Raw genomic sequence first — 19,382 nt, 5'->3', positions numbered from 1 at the left:
TCTGAGGTTTTCCCCTGCAGTTTTCTGTGCCTTTGAAGGGTCGCTTCCATTTTGACATTCAACTTTTCGTGGCATTGTTGGCCGGCAACAATGGGCCACAATTTGCTGCTTTTATTTATGGAAAATTAAAATTAAAACTGATTAATTAAGCAGCAGCAAATGGTAGTAGCAATGGCAGCAGCAGTAGCACCACCACCAGCAAAAACAACAGCAACCAAATCAAATAAAAATAAAATAATAATAAACACGGTTTTTTTTCGTGTCGCTTGGCTGTGCTGAACTTTTGTATGAATTTTTAAATTACTCGTATAAAATTTATGTTTTTCTTTTCAATGCTCGCCACACATGGCAGTGGGCTGAATGGTCGAAAAGGGGCGGGGCCAAAAGGGGGCTGGTGGTGGTGGCCAGACCAGTTTCAGTTTTCAGACTTTGTCGCTGAAAGTCTCTCGAACAAATTTCCGAAGCGTGAAGAGCGTCAGACAGCGACGGCGTCTCAAAAGTAGCTCTGAAAAAATCAAAATAAAAATCAAAATCCATGGCAGAAACAGCTGTTTTGGCTTAAACCTGATGTACTGACAAAAAGGAAGAGAATTGTGCCGGAGAGTTCAGAAGATTTAAAAACATATGTGTAAAAAATATAATGCTTATTATTTTGCCTTTGTTATTTAGCTCACCTTTTTCCCGAGTGCAGTGGCAACTGCTCATGTTGCTGCTGTCGTCGCGATCTCAACTGCCGATCACAGTTGAGCCGAATTAGATGTCTCTTTTTGGTTTGATTGAGACTCGGCTTGGAGTTTTTCCCCTGCTCATACACTCACTTCAAATCAGAGTCTCACGACCAAAAGTAAAAACTTATTTTTTCAAAAGAACTCCCACTTTAGGCTTTACTTGATTTTTTCAACTATAAAGCTAAGTGTGTTACAAAATGCTCTAAAAATAATTTAATATTTAATTAGGGAAATAATATTAGTAGGGGAATTAATTAAATTAAGCGTAGGGCATGCAAAATGAGGTGCATGGTATTTATTTTTCCGATTTGAATTTGTTACTCTTCGTTCGTTCTTAAACTCGGAATCGAAATCGGAATCCGTATCTCTGTATCTCTGTATCTGTATCTGTAGCTACAGCTGTTACTGCGGCTATGACGCCAAAGCTAAAGCTACAGCTAAAACTGAATCTGAATCTGAATCTGATGCTGAAGCTGAAACTGAAACTGAAGCTAAGGCTGACTCAAGGTGACGTAATGGCAACGCCTAAAGTGGCTTTTATACGCTCCACCAGATCAAGTATCAATTACAAATAAGCAAAAGTGGGCACTTTGTGGGTCAGGGGGAGTTGCCAATCCCCCGAGAAAGAGAGAGAGAGAGAGGAGGGGGGTGGCAATTCAGTTGGGAATTGGGATCGGAGGGCGTTAAAATCGGGGGTAAACAGACCGAGTGGCACTTGGCGATACAAAAATATCTGATTTGTGGGCAACTGCGAACTTTTCTCGCCTGCTTCAAGTTTTATTTGAGTATAAATTATAGGGCGCTAAAAATAGCCGGTCTCATTTCGTCGACATCAACTGCATTAGTGAGTTTGGGCGAGTACGAGTATATCTCGAGGATTCGAGTTCTTCTTCTGGTGACAGCAGCCCCGGGATATCAGTTTACATTTGGCCAACAGAGTCTCCTGCAACTGACGTTTCAACTTTCCGTTTTGGCCAGACACTTGTGAACAGCTGTCACTCTACGAAACATACAACAAAAAATAAAACACAACAAAAATAAGAATAAAACTTCAAAAACAAAATCTCCCACAAGCCTTCAACTTCAACAGAAGCCCAAATTCAATGCGAAATGAGAAATAACCGACACGACTAAAAAAAAAAAACTGAGAACTGAAAAGCTGAAAACTGAACAGTAGCAATAACAATTCGCAAAGCAAATGTAAATAAACATTAGGGGGGGGGCACAAAAAACCAGATAAATAAATCGGTATTGTTAAAATATTGTACGCCACACTAACAACAGAAATAACACCATTAATTGGCAGATTGGCAGAAAATTAAACAGCCAGAAATTTTTAGAAAAAGCAACAATAAGTGCACAAATTAACTCGCTTAAGTTTGCTGTGTTTTTTAAACACCTCGTCAATGGCGCCGACAAAAAGTTCTACATTTTCTCATATTCACCAGCGAGCAGAGTGATTTTATATCATCACGATTCCTTTTAAACTAGCTCTCTAGAAAAATCTTGAAGCAGATATAAAATATAAGATGCAAAGAAACCAAAATTCTGACTAATTTTCACAAAGCTTATCAAGACTCATTGAGTGGCAAAATTATTGAATTCGAAATTATTTCTTATTATATTATGAAAAGAGACTTTAGCATTTGAACTGTTTCTGGATTTATTGTTCGAATCATGTGGCATTTTTTAAAATTTCCAAAGAAGGAGTTCCAACAAATGATTTGTATATATTTCTATTACTGAATATATTTAAGTTAGTAGCTGAGTGTATTAAAAGTTCGTTTTTAGTGTGATTGGTGTTCATTCTGCCTTTTTTCATTACCCCTCAACGGCTGTTATTTTTTTGTTGTTGTATCTGGTTCTTTTGTTTATGTTTGTTTTTGTTAATCTGTGTCTTTTATTGTTGTTGGTGCCGCCGTTTTTTCGCCTATTTGCACTTTTCCGTCGTTTATTTGTCTTTCAACTTTTCGACTTTGTGCTTCGAGTTCATGAGCGCCAAAACCAAAATCAAACCGAAACCTCCCACCGCCCCACTCCCCCACTTCTTCTTCTTCTTCTTCTTCTTCTGTTGGAGTCATGTAAACAAATGTTTAAAAATGAATTTTTCAATTCCCATTTAATGTGGCAGCAACATGAACAATAACAAGCTGTCCATCCCCTTCCAATTACATGCATCCCATCGCCAGGGAATTGGGTGTGTTTTTGATGTGCGGAGGTCAAGGACGTGTCGAGGTCAGCCCTGGGCCATAGATCCATGTGTGTGTGTGTGTGTTTGGGGGGTGGTGCGGGATTCCCCAAGAACTGACCACTGGGAAAACTTCACACGCCGCTTTATGGCACACTTGCTCCTCATTTGCAGTCCCTTTTTTGTGGCGATGATGATTTATTCATCACGAATCTCTAACCCACTTGCTGCCATTGAGCTTTTACTACATTCTTGTTCACCTTTTAGTTTACATAGTTTTTCCATTTTCCACATCAAATAGATAGAAAATCGAGCTTTTCCATAAACTCAGCGCTTCCGATTTTCCGCGGAAAATTCCCTGCCATGCATTTCGATTTCCCCCTATTACACAACCACACATCTCTTTCCGCATCGAATTCCCCCGGATTCCTGGTGGTTCCCTCGGCATGTGGCGGATGATTAGCATTAATCAAGCTGTTGATGATGGCTCCGCTTATCATTAGGCTGATGATGCTATAATGCTTTGATGGGTCCAATGGATCTGGATCCACTGCCTGGACGGAGAACTTTCCGCTGCGAATAAAGCAATCAACGCACCGATCTGGTCCGATCCGAACCGATCCATAAACACATTGTCTCGCCGGCCAGCGTGTGCCTCATAAAAATGAGAATGTTTCCATTCGCATTTAGGGGTAATTACCGCACGGCATGGAATCACTGGGATCATTTGATTCACCCAGGGATCACTGGAGATCACCCTGCTCCCCCGTGTATGTACATGCATATATTCATTCGAAGCTCCCTTTTTTTTTTTTTTTGTATTTCTTTCTTTATTATCCCACGTTCGCTTAACTTAACGAATTTGAAATCCGATTCGCCACTTGTTTGCTCAGTGTTTTTCTTCCATAATTAATTTTTTCTTGATAATTATAGAGAGCTATTGACCGGGTGGGTACACAGTTTATTTTACACCTTACAATTGGGGAGGCTCACTGGCAGTTTGCATTGTTCTGGCCATAAAGAGCCCCCGATTGCCACGCCCCTGGCCTCAATTAGAGAAACAGCTGCATTGACTTTTGTTCTTAGTCTCGTCTGGCTAAGTCTTGGCTTAGCAAGTGATTATAGTGATTATACGGGAATGCAGTTTCCATATAAATACACACATATGTCGCGTATGCCACACACAAAGACTACGAAGAAGTCTACATAGTACGCTTTAAATATTTATAGAGCGCTTACTGTCTGGCGAACTAATCGTGATTGTGAGTGTTCCTCTGAATGTGAGTGTAGTTGTGAATGTCAATGTGCCCTGAGGACCAGAGAATAGGAATCGAAATCAGTTCAGTGCCAAAGTCGACAATTCATTGTTAAAGCAGCGAGATCCTACACAGCTACAAAGCGGGTCAAGTAAAATAGGCTAAGTTCTGGAGATGTACTCTGAAAATGCCAAGTATCTGTAAGAAAGAGCATTGTGATATTACCATTTTAGGCACTCGGATCAACAAGCTCATTTCTGTATCTTTGAGATAGTTGGTAAACTCTCAACGAAATTGTAAAGTTGTTTGAGAATTTGTCACAGTGTGTGCCACATATGTATGCGTTGACTGATGATGATGATGATGACGATGACTTTGCGCCACTCGCACTACCACACTTGCATCGAACGAGTATCATATCAAATGTTAATGAGCAATTTGTGCATAATCACGGCGCACAAGCCGCAAAAGCCAAAAAAGCCGCACATTGCGAAATCGGAAAGTGCCACGCGTTTAGTGGCTGCAACTGCAACTGCAGCAGCAGCAACATCACATCCGCAAAATCACAGCGGCAACATCAAGCAGCAGCGGCAACACCAACAAGTGGGGCAATCAGTCAATGACTCGTTTTGGGACAGCTTCACTATTGGGGCTTCACTTTAGTCAAGTGGCGCGATTAATGGATCCAAAAGGTTACCAAAATCCGTGGAAAACCAGAAATCGCAGAGATTCTTAATTAGTGTACTTGGTACATACATATATATAGTTAGCGGCACATTTATGATCTCTTACCTAATGGATCTGCGTTCTTATCGACAGTATTAACCCACACATTCCTGGTGGCCAGACAAGAAGTATCAAAGTCTTTGCATCGCATTTATCAACCCTAATCGATCTGCACACAACAAATTGCGATTGCATTGTCCAACTTGGGGACTTTACCCAGATATATGGTATATGTGTACATATATATATACATTCACATTCTATCGTGTCTGGGCGTCTGCTTCCTGCCGTTGCACTTGGCACTTAACACTCGGCACTTGCTGCAGCCGGGGGTTCATTCAAATGCCCGATATCGGAGCTGTAAATGAGCAAACAATTGCGCTTGTCAAATGACATAATCCGTCCATAAATATTGTATAAACAATATGGAATTGAGTTCTATCTACTGCAGTTGCTGTTCTTACTCTTCTATTTCGTTGCTGACTGCGATGCGTCACAAGACGGCGTGAACTGTAAGGCAGTGCACTGAGAAAAAACGGCTGTAAGATACAGCGGCCTATGACTAGTACACTAGTGCACCTAAATGAAAAGTATGATTATGAACCTTGAAACTTCGCATGCCGTTTTTGTAAAAAGTTTGTTATTTAGCCGGCCTTTTGATCTATCTGAGTAAATAAAAAACCCAATAGATATTTTTTTGTACTTTTCCTGCATTTGCAGAGCTGCGATCATTTCTCTGCATTCGGAGCTAGACAAAAGAATGGATTGTGGGGGAAAGACTCGAACAAGTGAGCTAGTTACACCACCGGCACAATGGGCCGCAGGCGTGACAAGTGCAATCAGTGCTGATACAAATTAATTACGACGCAGACAGAGCTCAGACGAAACGCTATACATGCATATATATATGCACCGATATCGCGTGGGGAGATCTCGACTTGACATTGGCATCTCAACGGCAAGAAGGGAAGCCCGCCAAGTGGCCGACTTGGAACCGGCGGAGCAAGTGCCGTAATCCGAGACATCCACAACCAAGAGACACCGCCACCGATCGCGGCATCTTTGCAGCTGCACCATTACCACATACATATATGTATATAAATATATGTATGGTACATATATTTATATATGTGAGGAAAACAGGAAGTAATCACTCTCCTTTGCATGCGAACGATTTACAATAAATAATTATGATAATGCTGCTGCTGCTGGCAGTGTCAGTGATGAATCTCGGGCATGACACAGCTAAATCGACAGGAAGGAAGTGTTTGCACTTGTTAATGCCCGGATCCGCAATCCACAATCCCAAGTGCCCAATCTGCGATCTACACGCCCACCGAGATCAGCGGAGCAACCTCATCATCGTCGTACAATTGGCAACACCTTCGAATAACCCAACAAATGGGCAGGCGTGCCAGGGGCTTTATTTGGGGGCGTGGCCAGAGCCATATCTGTTGGCCATAAAAGTCGGAACTTAAGCTATCTGGTAAATCGGCAATTAGGTTATAGTAAAAAAGGGCTTAAGTGCCTGCTGTTTGAAATAAATGCAAAAGCAAGTGGGCTGGGCATTAATGTTAATTACCTCTTATATTCGGCACTTAAAGTTTAGAAACTGTCGTATTTATAATTATTTATGGTAATTTCAGCAATTGGCAAATGGTAGCAGTTCATTGCGATGTGGTATTTTAAAGAGCTTATAATTAACTTAAAACAAAACAATAAATAATACTTTGTAAATGGATTATATTCTAACGCGATGAGGTTTCATGCTCAATAATGTATCGCTGCTAAGTGAAATGAATGGTTAAAGTCAAAAAGTCAAAACCCCGGCCTAATGCAATAACAATTTATTCAAACTTCGGCTACCAAAGAGCCAAACAAGAGGACCAACTTTTAAGCTTAACCGCACCGTTTTGAAAACATTGCCACATTTCCACTTTTCCACATTTCCACCGCGCCATTAAAGCTTTGACTTTGACCGAAAGAAGGGATTTTCGAACTTTCTTTTGAAGAACACTTTTGAACACTTTTACTTTTTATTTTCTTTTTTTTTTGGATTCCCAGATGTTCATTGTTCTCGTGAATTTTGGGCACGAGTGTCTGGTTTTATTTGACTGGCTGGCACTCTTGTTCGGCTACAATTTCGATGTTCGAGGTTCTTGAATTTCGTCGCACTTGGCGCGAAATGAAAGTTATAATAAAAAAAAAAGGGAATGTAATCGAAGGGCGATGGGGTTAAGTCATTGTAATATTCGAATTACAAGCTGGCCGGAGTGCAAAAATTTCCTGGTATTCTCTGGCATTCCACAAATGTTGTTATCACTCCTCGCAATCGACTTATATGTGCTATAATAGCACACAAAATTCCACCTGAGAGCCAATTTAAGCCGAAAATGTTTCGTTTTGTATGGGTTTATGTTCCCCGGCGCTTTTTATGTTGTATAAACTAATGGTAATCAAATTGTAAAAACGGATTCATTAATTTCTGTGCAAACTGTGCAGCCAACTCAATGGGAAATAGTTTGCAGACTTTACATTTTAAATTGCTTGACGAATAAAATAAAAACAAAACTGGAAATGATCAAGTTATATGGGAATTGCGTAAAACATCAATTGATTTAATGCTTAGCTTCTTCAGCTTGCTCTTTCAACTTGCTCCATAGAGTTTACCAGCTTAGTGGAATTTGTCCGCAGTATCATTACATGATTATTGCCCCTGCTGGCGACCTTACCACCCCCCCTATGGGCCACCCACTGTGGAGCAATGCCCCACCCGCATGTTTCTCCATGCTTTTTTCTTTTTTTTTTCCTCTGGAGCGGAAGCCACCAAACAAGCGGGATTCATGAGCACATCATCATTATCATTGGGGCCATTATTATGCATTATGTGTGCCCCGATTACCATCTCCGTTTGTCGGACGAGGGTTTCCCGTTGTCCACGGGGTTGCGGAAGGTTCCAGGGACTTCTGGTGGGGATTGTGGGGAGTTCCGGGTGGTTACGGGTGGTTCCGGCCATTCCGGGGGTATAAGGATAATCGGACTTTTCGCAACTTTGCGCGATGAGTGCGCTTGCATGGCCCATCACATGATAATGGCCATGAATTGTGTAGGATTACGAAATAAATGCGAGAGCGGCAATTGATTATCACAATTTTAAATATTTTCCGGATGGGAAGACAATTTGTTGCCAAATTATTCAACATTTTCCGGATATTAAAATGGGCACATAAGTCACATTGCTTAACTTATTATTGGCGATGAACGAAAGAAGTATTCAATTTCAAACTGTTTACACATTGTTTAACATATATATTTCTTAAGCATCTCCAAGTTTCTCGCAAGTTTTAAATCATAAATGAATATTAAAGCAACAATTTAGATATCATTCTCTGAGAAAGTATATAATGCACTTATCAGACTCTTCGAAAGCAACAACTTGATAGAGTTTTATCGAAACCATGTCACTGGAAATCTGCTCAACTTTTATGGCTCATACATCAGATACTCGGATAGTAATTTTTTTTCTTTTGCCATCCCGCGCGTTCCACGATGTCTGAAGTTTTTCGTTGAGCTAAAGTTTGTGAAATAGCTTGGAAAATAAGTTTTGCTGAGCGATGATGGAAACTGACAACCAACTTGATGCATTGGATAAGCACTTGGCCACGATGATGGCGACAAGTGGCAATTGGGATTGAAATAGAGATTGAGATGGAGACTCGCAGAATTGGAAATGCGACTAGTTGCTAATTAAAAGCGGCGACAAATTGAATCAACGTTGAGTCGCGGCAAAGTTGGGCCTTGCACGATTTTCTCAATATCTCTAATTGTTTCCCCTCATTTCCCATATGCATATACATATATGTATGTATGTATAATATATACATATATTTACTCCAACCTCTCTCTAAAAGCCAGACAAACAGCCGCCAACGATAATCGATGAACACAAAGCCAGCGAAAAATAAAACTTGAAATTTATCACCGAAAGAACTCGTCGCTAAGGTCGTCAACTGTCCCCCCTTCCCCCCACCCCTTTGCCACAATCCCCCTCGAGTCCCCCCCCCCCCCCCCCCCCCACTCAGCACTTGCCACGCGATCGGAACAGGTATCTCGGTGTGTGCCGACTGATTGTTTGACTGATTGATCGCCCGATCATTGATTGATTAACTGCCGCTCGCGCTCTGCTTACACTCAGAGAAATGACAGCGGCAGATGGTCCTATGTTTATCTATATTATTACGCTTTTTGTTTACAATTCTGTTTCAATTGAGGCTTTACAGAGCTCTGGTTTAAATAACTAGATAACTTATTCATTTTAAGTTATTCTTACTTATTTATATTAATTAAATTTGTATCTTGATTATGGTGTATTGATTTTAGCTTTGATTAATAGTGTTAGATGTATTTACTGACTGTTTCTCCCTGTGCATCTGCGTTTCAGGCATGTGGCAGCCATGAGGCGGCAGCGTTCCACTCGCCGCCAGCTGTTATTATGTCCGGCCACTTGTTGCAGGCATTCATGATGCAACTGAAGCTGCGGCGACCGGCGGCACAGCAAACTCGATTCCAGTCTCAACTGGGCTGCGGCCACGAAAAACACTCATACGCCATGTGGGCGCGAGGCGATCGGTGGATGTTGCAAGAACGGCAGCCAACAACAACAGCAGCGACGGGCGCCACACTGGCCCACGGCCAAGGCTAGGGCTAAGGCTAGGGCCACAGCCACAGCCACTGCCACACAGCACCACCACCACTACAAAAAACCACCCACACCACCAGCAGCTATAGTAATACAAAACACAACCACCACCACCACCGCCACCAGCAGACAGGAACAACAACAACAACAACAACATTCAACTGAAACATCAAGGAAAGTTGAAGAATTCCGTTGAACTCGAACGAAACAAAAATATCCAGAAAATGTCTGAGGTAAGCCAAAGTCACAGTTACACAGAGAAAAAAAAGAGTGCATTTATACCAATTGAAAACTGCGTCTAATACATTATACATACATTTATAGAAATATATCACGATTATGTAAGATAAAGAGTAAATGAAGAGAACTTAAATTAAATATATATTAGACTTACACTGTAGATCTATAGTTAGTGCAGTGCGTCCTTAAGGATGATGAAAGGAGCGAGACAGAGAGCGTTTCTTTGAGGCATCCTTTTTAAAGAGACGGGGGTCAGAATTTCCATTTTTATTGAATTAAAATCGATTTTCAGTTTATTCTATCAAAAGACTTAAGAGCATCAAACACATTAAAAGCAAAAAACCGCACACACCCACACAGACACAAGAACCTATTTGTGAGCAGAGTAGTGTGCGTGTGTGTGTGTGTGTGTGTATGTATGTTAGTGTGCTTGTACTCAAAACAAGAAGAACAAGAAGAGGTCGATTTCACATACAAAGTCTTGAACTATAAACTTATAAAAGCGGGTGATTGGCAGGGGGAATAAACTGCAATAAATGCTAGATAAAAATTGAATTGGCCATTTTCTACAAGAGAGATAGGAAATTATAAACTTTTTTGAACAATAACACGGCCAATTTAAACGTGACTTGGCTGGAAAACAAATGGCTTATAATACTTAATAATAATAATATGCAATTTAATTCCACGCAATATAGTATTGCTTACAATCATTGTTCATTTTTAATTCGCGTATTACAAAATATTTTTTAGTTTTATACTCTTCATAGTAACTTTATGCTACTAAATTATTTTCTCTGTTTTAATCCTTGGGCAAAAATATGTATTATTCTTTTGGAATGTTAAGTGCATTCGCTAACCTTTTTTAATACAAATGTTTGGAGCATCTTGAACGCCATCGGTTCTTGACCTTAAGATTATATGGTGGCTTTATGATTATTTTGGAGCCGCTTTCCGTGGGTTTTACATTTCTTTAGCTGCCCTTTCTCCACTGCCACTTCCTGCTGGCATTTCCCGCATAGGCATTTGAATTTTGGGTCACTGACGTAGTCATCGTCATCGTCATCGTCTACCGTCGCCGTCGCCATCGCCATCGCCTCATGTTTATGTATGTGTGACTCCATGTGGCGAGTATACGGTTATATGGAGCATACCTATAGGGTGGTAGCATCGTGAGCAACAGGCGGCAATAACTGAGTCGAGCAGCTGTCGCCATAAACAAGCACGTCGGACCCACCCACCCACTCACTCACTGCTCGCACACGCAGACATAAATATTGACCTAATTTGCACCTGTTTACAAATTCATTTGAGCCACCCAACTAACCCCACTCCATCCTGCCATTTTGCGTCCTGGCAGGACTTTGTGCTTTTGCCGCATGATTTATGCAGCAAACGGAGCGCGACAACCACGCCGGCGTCTCCATCGCGAGCACTCCTAAGTGGGTCGACCATGTCCGTATCCACATCCACATCCACATCCACGTCCACAGGCACATCCATACATCCACGTGCTCATTCACGTCCAAGTTGCACAGAAGCCAAAGAACGCAACTTCCAGCGCTCCAAAGCTACTGCACTGCGAGAAAATAGCCATGAAAATTTAGTTTAATAGCGACTCTATTTTCACCAATAAAAATCCTTTTTCATGAACCAGTCCATTTCCATCCAATATTCAAAAAACTCTCTCACGTTCGACATAAACGAAAATTACCATTTGTGCTTTTATTTTCATTATTTTTACCCGGTAATTTTATCATCAATATTTTCTCGCTGTGCATGGCTTTTCGGTCAGATTGCTGGTTGGCATGTTATTAGGGAGAATATTTGCATTTTCAACCCGCTCGTTGGAGGGAAAAGTTAGCTCCGGGAGCAACAAATTTGCAAATGCGAATTTCGATGTTATTCTGCGCTGGCTTACGCGGCGTATGCTCGATCTGCGAGGGTTGGGATGACAAGCAAAAAGTAACGAACTAAAATAAGGAACTAAATAGGATAAACTAAGTGAAATTTGCAAACATTACAAGCCTCGCTTTCGATGAAGATAAATCCAGAGTGTATGCTTTTGTAGATGGAATATAAATAGTTCAAATTAAACTCGCTTCCCTCTAGAAGATAAAGGTATAAAATAGAAAAAAGATAGAAAGCGGTTTTAGAGAGCTAAGATATGCGACCCTCGAGTAGAAAGAGAGATGGGACTTGAAAATCATTACCAGTTGGACAATTGGTGCTCCATCAGAAGTGAGTTAAACCCGAGAAGAGTCTGAAATTGAGATACTTAGCCGGGTGAATGCTTAACTTTAATTGCCGAGTGCACCAGTTGCGGATTAGGAGCACTCGAAACGCGAAACGATTCAATTGAGGACTTAATGAGTGTCTTGGTCATTTGCCTCGCATCGAATGGATGCCACTGATGGTAATGTTGATGATGGTAATGATGATGATGATGATGGCGATGATTATGGCGTCTGGCAATTAGGCCGCCCTGCCATCAACTTGTCCTCGCCCATGACATTGCCATTGAATTATCCTCATCCTTAACCACATCCTCATGTCCATTTCTATTTCTCTGGTTATTCCCATCGTCCGCATCATCATCGCTGCTTGCTGCTTTGGCAGCTCGAATCTGTTGTTGTCCCGGCATTGATTTCCCTTGATTGATGCGTTTTTAATGAAGGCGGAGAAGGTGCCAGGTGCCTCGAATCATTAGCGCGATTTGCTCCAATCCACTCCTCTGTCTTTCTATGTATCTGTAACTGAGTCTTGTCTCCGCTTTTCTTTTCTTTATTTTTTTTTTTTTCGTGCTGCCCCCGAAAGACAAACAGCCAGCCCTGATCCGCAATAAACTAAATGAAAAATAAATAGTCAATAACAATGGGGAAAGTGGAGCAGGCTGAGAGGTTTCCCCTCGCAAAACCAAAAGGCGAAGAAAGTGTCGCAATGTCGTGGCCTGAAATTGACACAGCACTAAAGTTACGGCAAGCAAACAAAAGTGGCCAACAAGGAGCTGTGGGTCAGGTTGGAAAAAGGCAGCCCATCACAACTGTGTGGAAAATGGGGAAAAACTGCGATGGGAGAAGAGCAGGAAAACGGGAAAACTGGACAACTGGCAACCGAATAGAACTTCTCCACGTGAAACGTGTACACATGAACACGGTTGCAGCGCCCAAGGATATACGTGCATGTCGTTGCAAAGGATCTGCGCCTGCAAGTATGCCGTAAAAAATATTGTAATCACAAACTAGGCAAACGAAAGACCCCGAAACAGAACAACATGTTACAAGGCAAAATGACACGTATCTCCACCAGTTTTGTCACTTTTCACACGAACAGCTCGTCTGTTAGCAGTTCATTTTGGAAACAAGACACATTGAAAAAATGAATGGGAGAATGTGGGTTACAACATGATTTTTTGCGAGTACTTAATTAATTAGGCTTTCCCGCATAAAAACCAAATAGACACTTCACTTCATAACGATTTTAACGAGGTATAGCATTTAATTGTTGTATAATATTTATCAATAAGGCAGCGACAGCAGCTGCTGTGGCATTAGTTTTCATTTTTATTTTAATTGCAATGTTTAGATTTGAATTCTGAATCGTTATGTATTTTGGTTTAACCTGTGAGACCATCTTTTTAAACTAAAACAATACCATATAACTTCTTACTGGGTCACCAAGAAATAAAATATATATATTTATTATTTTTGAGTTTATTAAAAAATACTAAATACCAAATAATACTAAATACTAAGTAATAATAAATACCAAAAAATACTAAATCCTAAGTAATAGTAAATACTAAATAATACTAAATACCAAATAATACTAAATACCAAGTGATACTAAATACTAAATAATACCAAATAATAGGTGCCCTTCTCTGCGCTTCTCAAAAGTCCTACATAACCAAACAACCTTTTTAGGGTTTTTTTAAAAAATACCAAGTGAAAGTAGTGATTTTAGTGGCCGCAGAAAATATCAATAATGTGCATTCGACCAAGTTAAAGTGCCTGAGCCAGCTATTTTCGAGTAGCTTCAACCAACTGAGAGCTCTGACGTGGAGAGAGGAAAGGAGCTGGGCAAAAGGAGAGAGACGCTTAACTTTAGGCGGGCGAAAGAATCCAATCTCTTTCCAACGGTTATTGGCAAAAAATCATCATAAGAAATTGGAAGAAAAGTGAAAAAAATATAATTTTTTTTTGAAAACACAGTTCGATTGGAAATTTAATTACGAATTCAACGAGGTATGGCATTCCATATTTGGACCAATATTTCGATTGTTCTGATCAAAATACTGATATTTATAGTCGCAAAATAACAGAAAATCGATTTTCGGCATAAAGTCATCAAAAATTGGAAGAAAAGTGAAAAAAATATAATTTTTTTTTGAAAACACAGTTCGATAGGAAATTTAATTACGAGTTCAACGAGGTATGGCTTTCCATATTTGGACTAATATTTCTAATGTTATAGCTAAAAATCGACAAAAATGTACGATTAACTAATGGTTCGTCATCAGAATAAGAATAACAGGTATAAGATTATCCCAAAGACTACTAGCAACGTGAAACGAACTGCTAGTCGAAGTAGCACAATTACCCATTTCCAATCGAAACAGCACAGGTCCTTGTCTGGGCTAAGGATATTCGGGGGTCAAGGCGGGGCCAAGGTCATAATGAGAGGTGGTGCACCGCAACACCCCCTTTTACAGCCACTCTTGGTAATCTCCAATCGCCATAACCTTCATTGAACCGCAATCCGAAAGGTCAGCAGGGGGACATTGGCCCACTTACATTACATTTGATATAGGAAGGCAGCGTTAGCCGGTTATAGTTCAGGAAATGGGCAATTTGTAGGCAATTTCAATTGATTTTCTACCTTTTTTGGAAATTGTTATTGTTGTTACAAAAATGTGATATTCTTGTTTCGTATTTTATAAGTCTATGGCCACAACAATCAAAGAAATGACTGATGTCCGGCATTTTCCACGTAAAGTGGACGTCTTGAAGACGTCATCCAGGCAAAGGTCCTGCTCGCCAGCTGTTTCCTCGGTCTTCGAGCACCTCCCTTTGCCATCGTCCTTCGTCCTGCGGCCCATCCAGCTATCCGATCTTTCCGCATCATTATGGGGAAGCTAGCGACGCCTTTGCACTCGCAGCAGCTGTCGAAATTAACATAAAACATTTATGGCAATGTCGCCGAGTCGCGGGCAGGACTAAGCCGTTTGTATCCTGTTTTGCATGCATTTGCATATGAGGAGATGAGTGGGGCAGGATGCGGGATACGGTATGCGAGATGCGAGATGTGCGAAATGGAATGGGTTGTCAAGTGTCCTGGCCGCTTAAGCTGTCGCGTTGAGGCGCGTTTATCTGTGCGTATGCAGAAAGTTTTCCAATTAAAAGTTTCGCCCAGGTCCAAGTCTGTCGCCTCATCTCCACCTTGCCACCTCTCTACATTTCCGCCTCTCGGTATTCGGTCTTTGGTTACCAGCTCTTCCCATGGATCCATCGTCCTTTTGGCGACAATTAAGCCCCATAATGAGCTATAAACTTCCAGCGACAAGTGGAAAAGCTTTGCAGTGGAAGAGACACGCAAAGTGCCCCGTTAAAATGCGCACATATGGCAAATAAATACGCATACGCCAGGTGTGACAGCACAAAGCTGATGGCACACTTTGCCGCGAAAAGCACACCTTGGCCAAAAAGTTTGAAGAGGTTATTAATTTCATATATGCTGTGATAGTCAAACATGGTATACTGATGTTCCCAAATTATTAACACCTTTTAGAAACTTTTATAAGTCATAAAAATAATAGCAGAAATCTTTACAACGTGCCTACCAATTCTTTAAAGACAAGTTATGAAGACTTTGGCAGTTTATAAAATATTGAAAATTTGTCAATAACATTATGAATCTATTGTATACTGTGTATACTGTGTGGTCTGTGCGATTTTCGAGCCTTCCCCTTCGACTTTTGTTGTCAAATGAAGCGTGACAGCTGCCACGGATTGTAAAGCAAACAATTGTCGAAAAATTATTGCTGCCTCATTTACTGTGGCGCCCAATTTGGCTTTGACACCTTTGACAGATTGCTTTGCATTGTTGGTCTGTCACCTCTCACCTCTCACTCCTCACCTTTTACCTTTCACCTTTCACCTTTAACCTTTGGCACTTTGGCCTGCCCCACAGAGCCTTTGCCAAAAGAATTTCATAATCAGCAGTGCGAAAAAATAAACTCGGGTTGGGGCTGATAAGAGGGTGGCGCCATTACGTCAGCCGCCTTTGCAACTCATCAAAAAGGCTGAAATGAAGCTGGTTTGTGCAAAATTGTGGGCGGCATGTGACCTGCAGCTGCCACCAACGGGGATTTGTCGAACGTCATTTGCAATATGCGAGCAGTCAAAGGAATGCCAAGTGGAGTGCAGTCTTCCCATCTCCTCCAGCCTCTTAATCCCCAATCTTGGGAAAACCAACCGTCGTGCACCGCCCACATTTTAGTCTCCTTAAAGTGAGTTTCTTCTGCTCCTGGCAGTAATCCTTTACTTTGATGCCAAAAGTTTCTATTAAATGTTATACCACAATAATATATATAAACTAGAAAAATCTTGAGTACCTATGAGAATTATAGCTTGTATTTAAAGCTTTTAATAGAAATGAGCGATCTTATAGATAAATCCAACTAAACTATCTAATGTAATACATTGTTTACTTTTACTTTTATTTTTGCCTCATAAAGGGGAAACTCCTAAGGAAATGACTAACCTTAATACGGTCATAGCCATCAATATTTGGTAGTTGTTTCCTGGGGACTTTTATCCCCCGGCCGAAAATTCAATTTAGGGGCCACCGCCCACTTGGCTTTCCTCGGGGACATCAACCCCAATCTGGATATCCCATTCGAGAGCCTTTAGCGATTGGCCAGAGATAAGGCATCCATGGCAGTCCGCTGTCATCCGTTGGCCCGGCCTTATCATAAATTTCCAGCACGCAGCAAATAAATCCAATTAAATTAGCAACAATCTCAAGTGGCCGACGGATGATGGCTGCAGCTCCTCCTCGCGTTGGCTCCTGCTCCTTGTTCTTTTTTTCCCGCTGCTACTCCTGTTCGTTCCTGCACCAGATCCTGGTGGCACATCCTTGTGCCACCCCTATTTCGCTGGCCGGGATACATTATTTTCAATTTGCCTTCTGCGGTCGTCCAGCATCTCTTGCCACCTCCACTTTCATCTCCACCTCCACCTCATCATACATCTCCTTGGGCCCATCTCGATTCATCTCTTCGCATCTCGACTTGCTGGCCAACCTATGGGCATTGGATTTTTATGGACATTGTGTGAGCTTAATATACCGCCCACTCTACCAGCACAGTAAAGACTATTACAAATTTGTATAATATATTCTTCATATTCCTCTAATAGACTTGTAACTAATGCTACACAATCAAAGTATTGACATTACTTGCATTGCCCAATCTGGTACTTATCCCTAATATTTATATACATAGTTCGTTCCTTTTAATTTACTGAAGTTTAACTTACTGAATCTCCCCTGTAGCTGCTCTCCTTCACATATAAAGTACTATCCCTCCCCTTTAACTTCTATATGCCGCTTCGGATTTGTTTGTTGTTTGTTATTCAATAGAAAATTAGTTTGTTTGTTCACCGCGGCTATCTGTATTAGAGTAAAATGTGTTCTTATATGTTATCAGCATACAAATGCACTCAGTTAATGTGATTGCCCGCCGGAATTTGGGATTCTTCTCGCAATTGTGAGACATTTTATGACCACACAAACAGAAATCTCAAACGAGACTGGACTCCAATTGAAATTAGCAGCATCTGGTGCAGAATCTAATGGATTTCTAGGCAGCTGTGTGAAAATCGAACGAAATTAAAGGCCCAAAAAGGGTTTATCCACCATCTGCTGAATGAAAATTATGGGTGTTACATTGAGGAAACTGTGGGGAAAATTGAATCTGAAAGTGTAAGGAAATAGCCAATAACAATCGTATATTTTTCACAGCAGATGCGCACTTTTTCTTTAAGTTTTTCGAGTTTAACTTACTGCAAGATAAGAGTAAAATCGTTTTTCATATGTGTATGATAAGTTTGTATGCGCTTCATCAATATCATTGATGAGTATTGTGCAATCTAGATAATTTCCTTTGCATATGCAGCCGATTAACAATATTGATAAACTAGCCTCTCTGTAAGACAAGTTTATATTGCTAATTAACTATCTTATTGATAAAGTTGATATTGTCGTTCAATGTACAACGTCGAGTAATGATGGCCATGATTTACCTTTATCAATGAGCAAATGCAACAAATTAAAATGAATTAATCAGTCAGTCAGCTGGAACGGGTGAAGAATGTGCAAAATTGTTTACAAATATTTAATTTAACAAGTACATTTATATTAAATATTGCGGCCGGGAAAGATATAGTATTTTCATCCCCCCTGTAGAACCGCATTCCAAAACGAGGAGCTCCCGGCTGGCTGTGGATTTCTGGGATGCCAGTTGCCGACCTTTGGGCAATCAATTAAGTTCTGCGGCACGCAATCTCCCCGAATGTTTGCTGACCATCTGACCAACTAACCAACTGACCATCTGACCAACTAACCAACTAGCCATCAGACCATCTAGCCGACATCCCAACGAGCTGCCTCATTAGGACTGGAGGAGTACTCCTGCATTCCTATTCCCTGGGATGACAACGGGAACGGGAACGGGAAGTGGTTGGTGGAGTGAAGTGGAGTGAATCTTGGGTGCCCACGTTGCGGCTACGTGATAAACTTGGCACAACAACGCGTCCCCTGAATTTTCAAGCCACTGCGAGCTGAGCCAGCGATTTAATAGAATTTAAGCAGCATTTTGGGCGGGGTTATGAGTTCTGAGTTGTAAGTTGTGAGCTGTGAGCTGCCTGGAGGGGCAACCGGTGACAAGTGCGGGCGGGCAGAGACCTTTGCCACATAAATCTGTCAGGCCGAGAGCAATTCTCATAAAATAATAATGGCAACGGCAAAAACGGGAATGAGAACAAGTCCACTGAGAACAAATTGTACAGTTTTCAAGCGATGAAAGCAATACAAAAAAAATGGTTAAAATTCCTAATTAATTCCTAATATTCATAGTAATGATTTTACGAAGTCTATGATTAACTATTGTTAAGAATTCTTGGCTTTCTTCAGATCTTTCTCTCAGTGCACCGAAGACGGGCAGGTAAATGGTGCAGCGATAAAAACGCGATAAAGTCATTCAAAGTGTTTAACCGGCGGGCGGGAATCTGTGGGGATCATCTCCAGAGTTGGGTGACTGGGTGGATGGGTGGATGGGCGGATGGGCGGATGGGTGGGCGGTACGAATCGGAGCAAACAAAGTCAAAATTTTCCACATGCGCTGTTCCGAAACGAGAAGCAGAAAACAAAAAACCGAAGCACTCTCGCTCGCCTGTATTCCACTTTTTTCTTTTTCTTTGTATTTTTGTGTTTGCTCGACAGTGTCATAAATTTGTTGATGTTTGCCTAACACTGAAGGGGAG

General features: G+C 41.1%; 1 protein-coding gene across 1 annotated transcript in view; it reads left to right on the top strand.

The window, feature by feature from the left end:
- Positions 1-19,382, top strand: part of LOC120456726 (adenylate cyclase type 9) — a 41,423-nt gene that overhangs the window by 3,513 nt on the left and 18,528 nt on the right. The window contains exon 2 of the mRNA XM_039643709.2: positions 9,340-9,830. Coding sequence (XP_039499643.1) covers positions 9,822-9,830 — 9 coding nt within the window. The 5' untranslated portion in view covers positions 9,340-9,821. The remainder of the gene's footprint in view (positions 1-9,339; positions 9,831-19,382) is intronic.

Source organism: Drosophila santomea, chromosome X (assembly GCF_016746245.2).
Source record: "Drosophila santomea strain STO CAGO 1482 chromosome X, Prin_Dsan_1.1, whole genome shotgun sequence".
Classification (NCBI taxonomy): Eukaryota; Metazoa; Arthropoda; class Insecta; order Diptera; family Drosophilidae; genus Drosophila; species Drosophila santomea.
The sequence above is the reverse complement of the archived record's forward strand: the minus strand, read 5'-3'. Positions and strand labels throughout refer to the sequence as shown.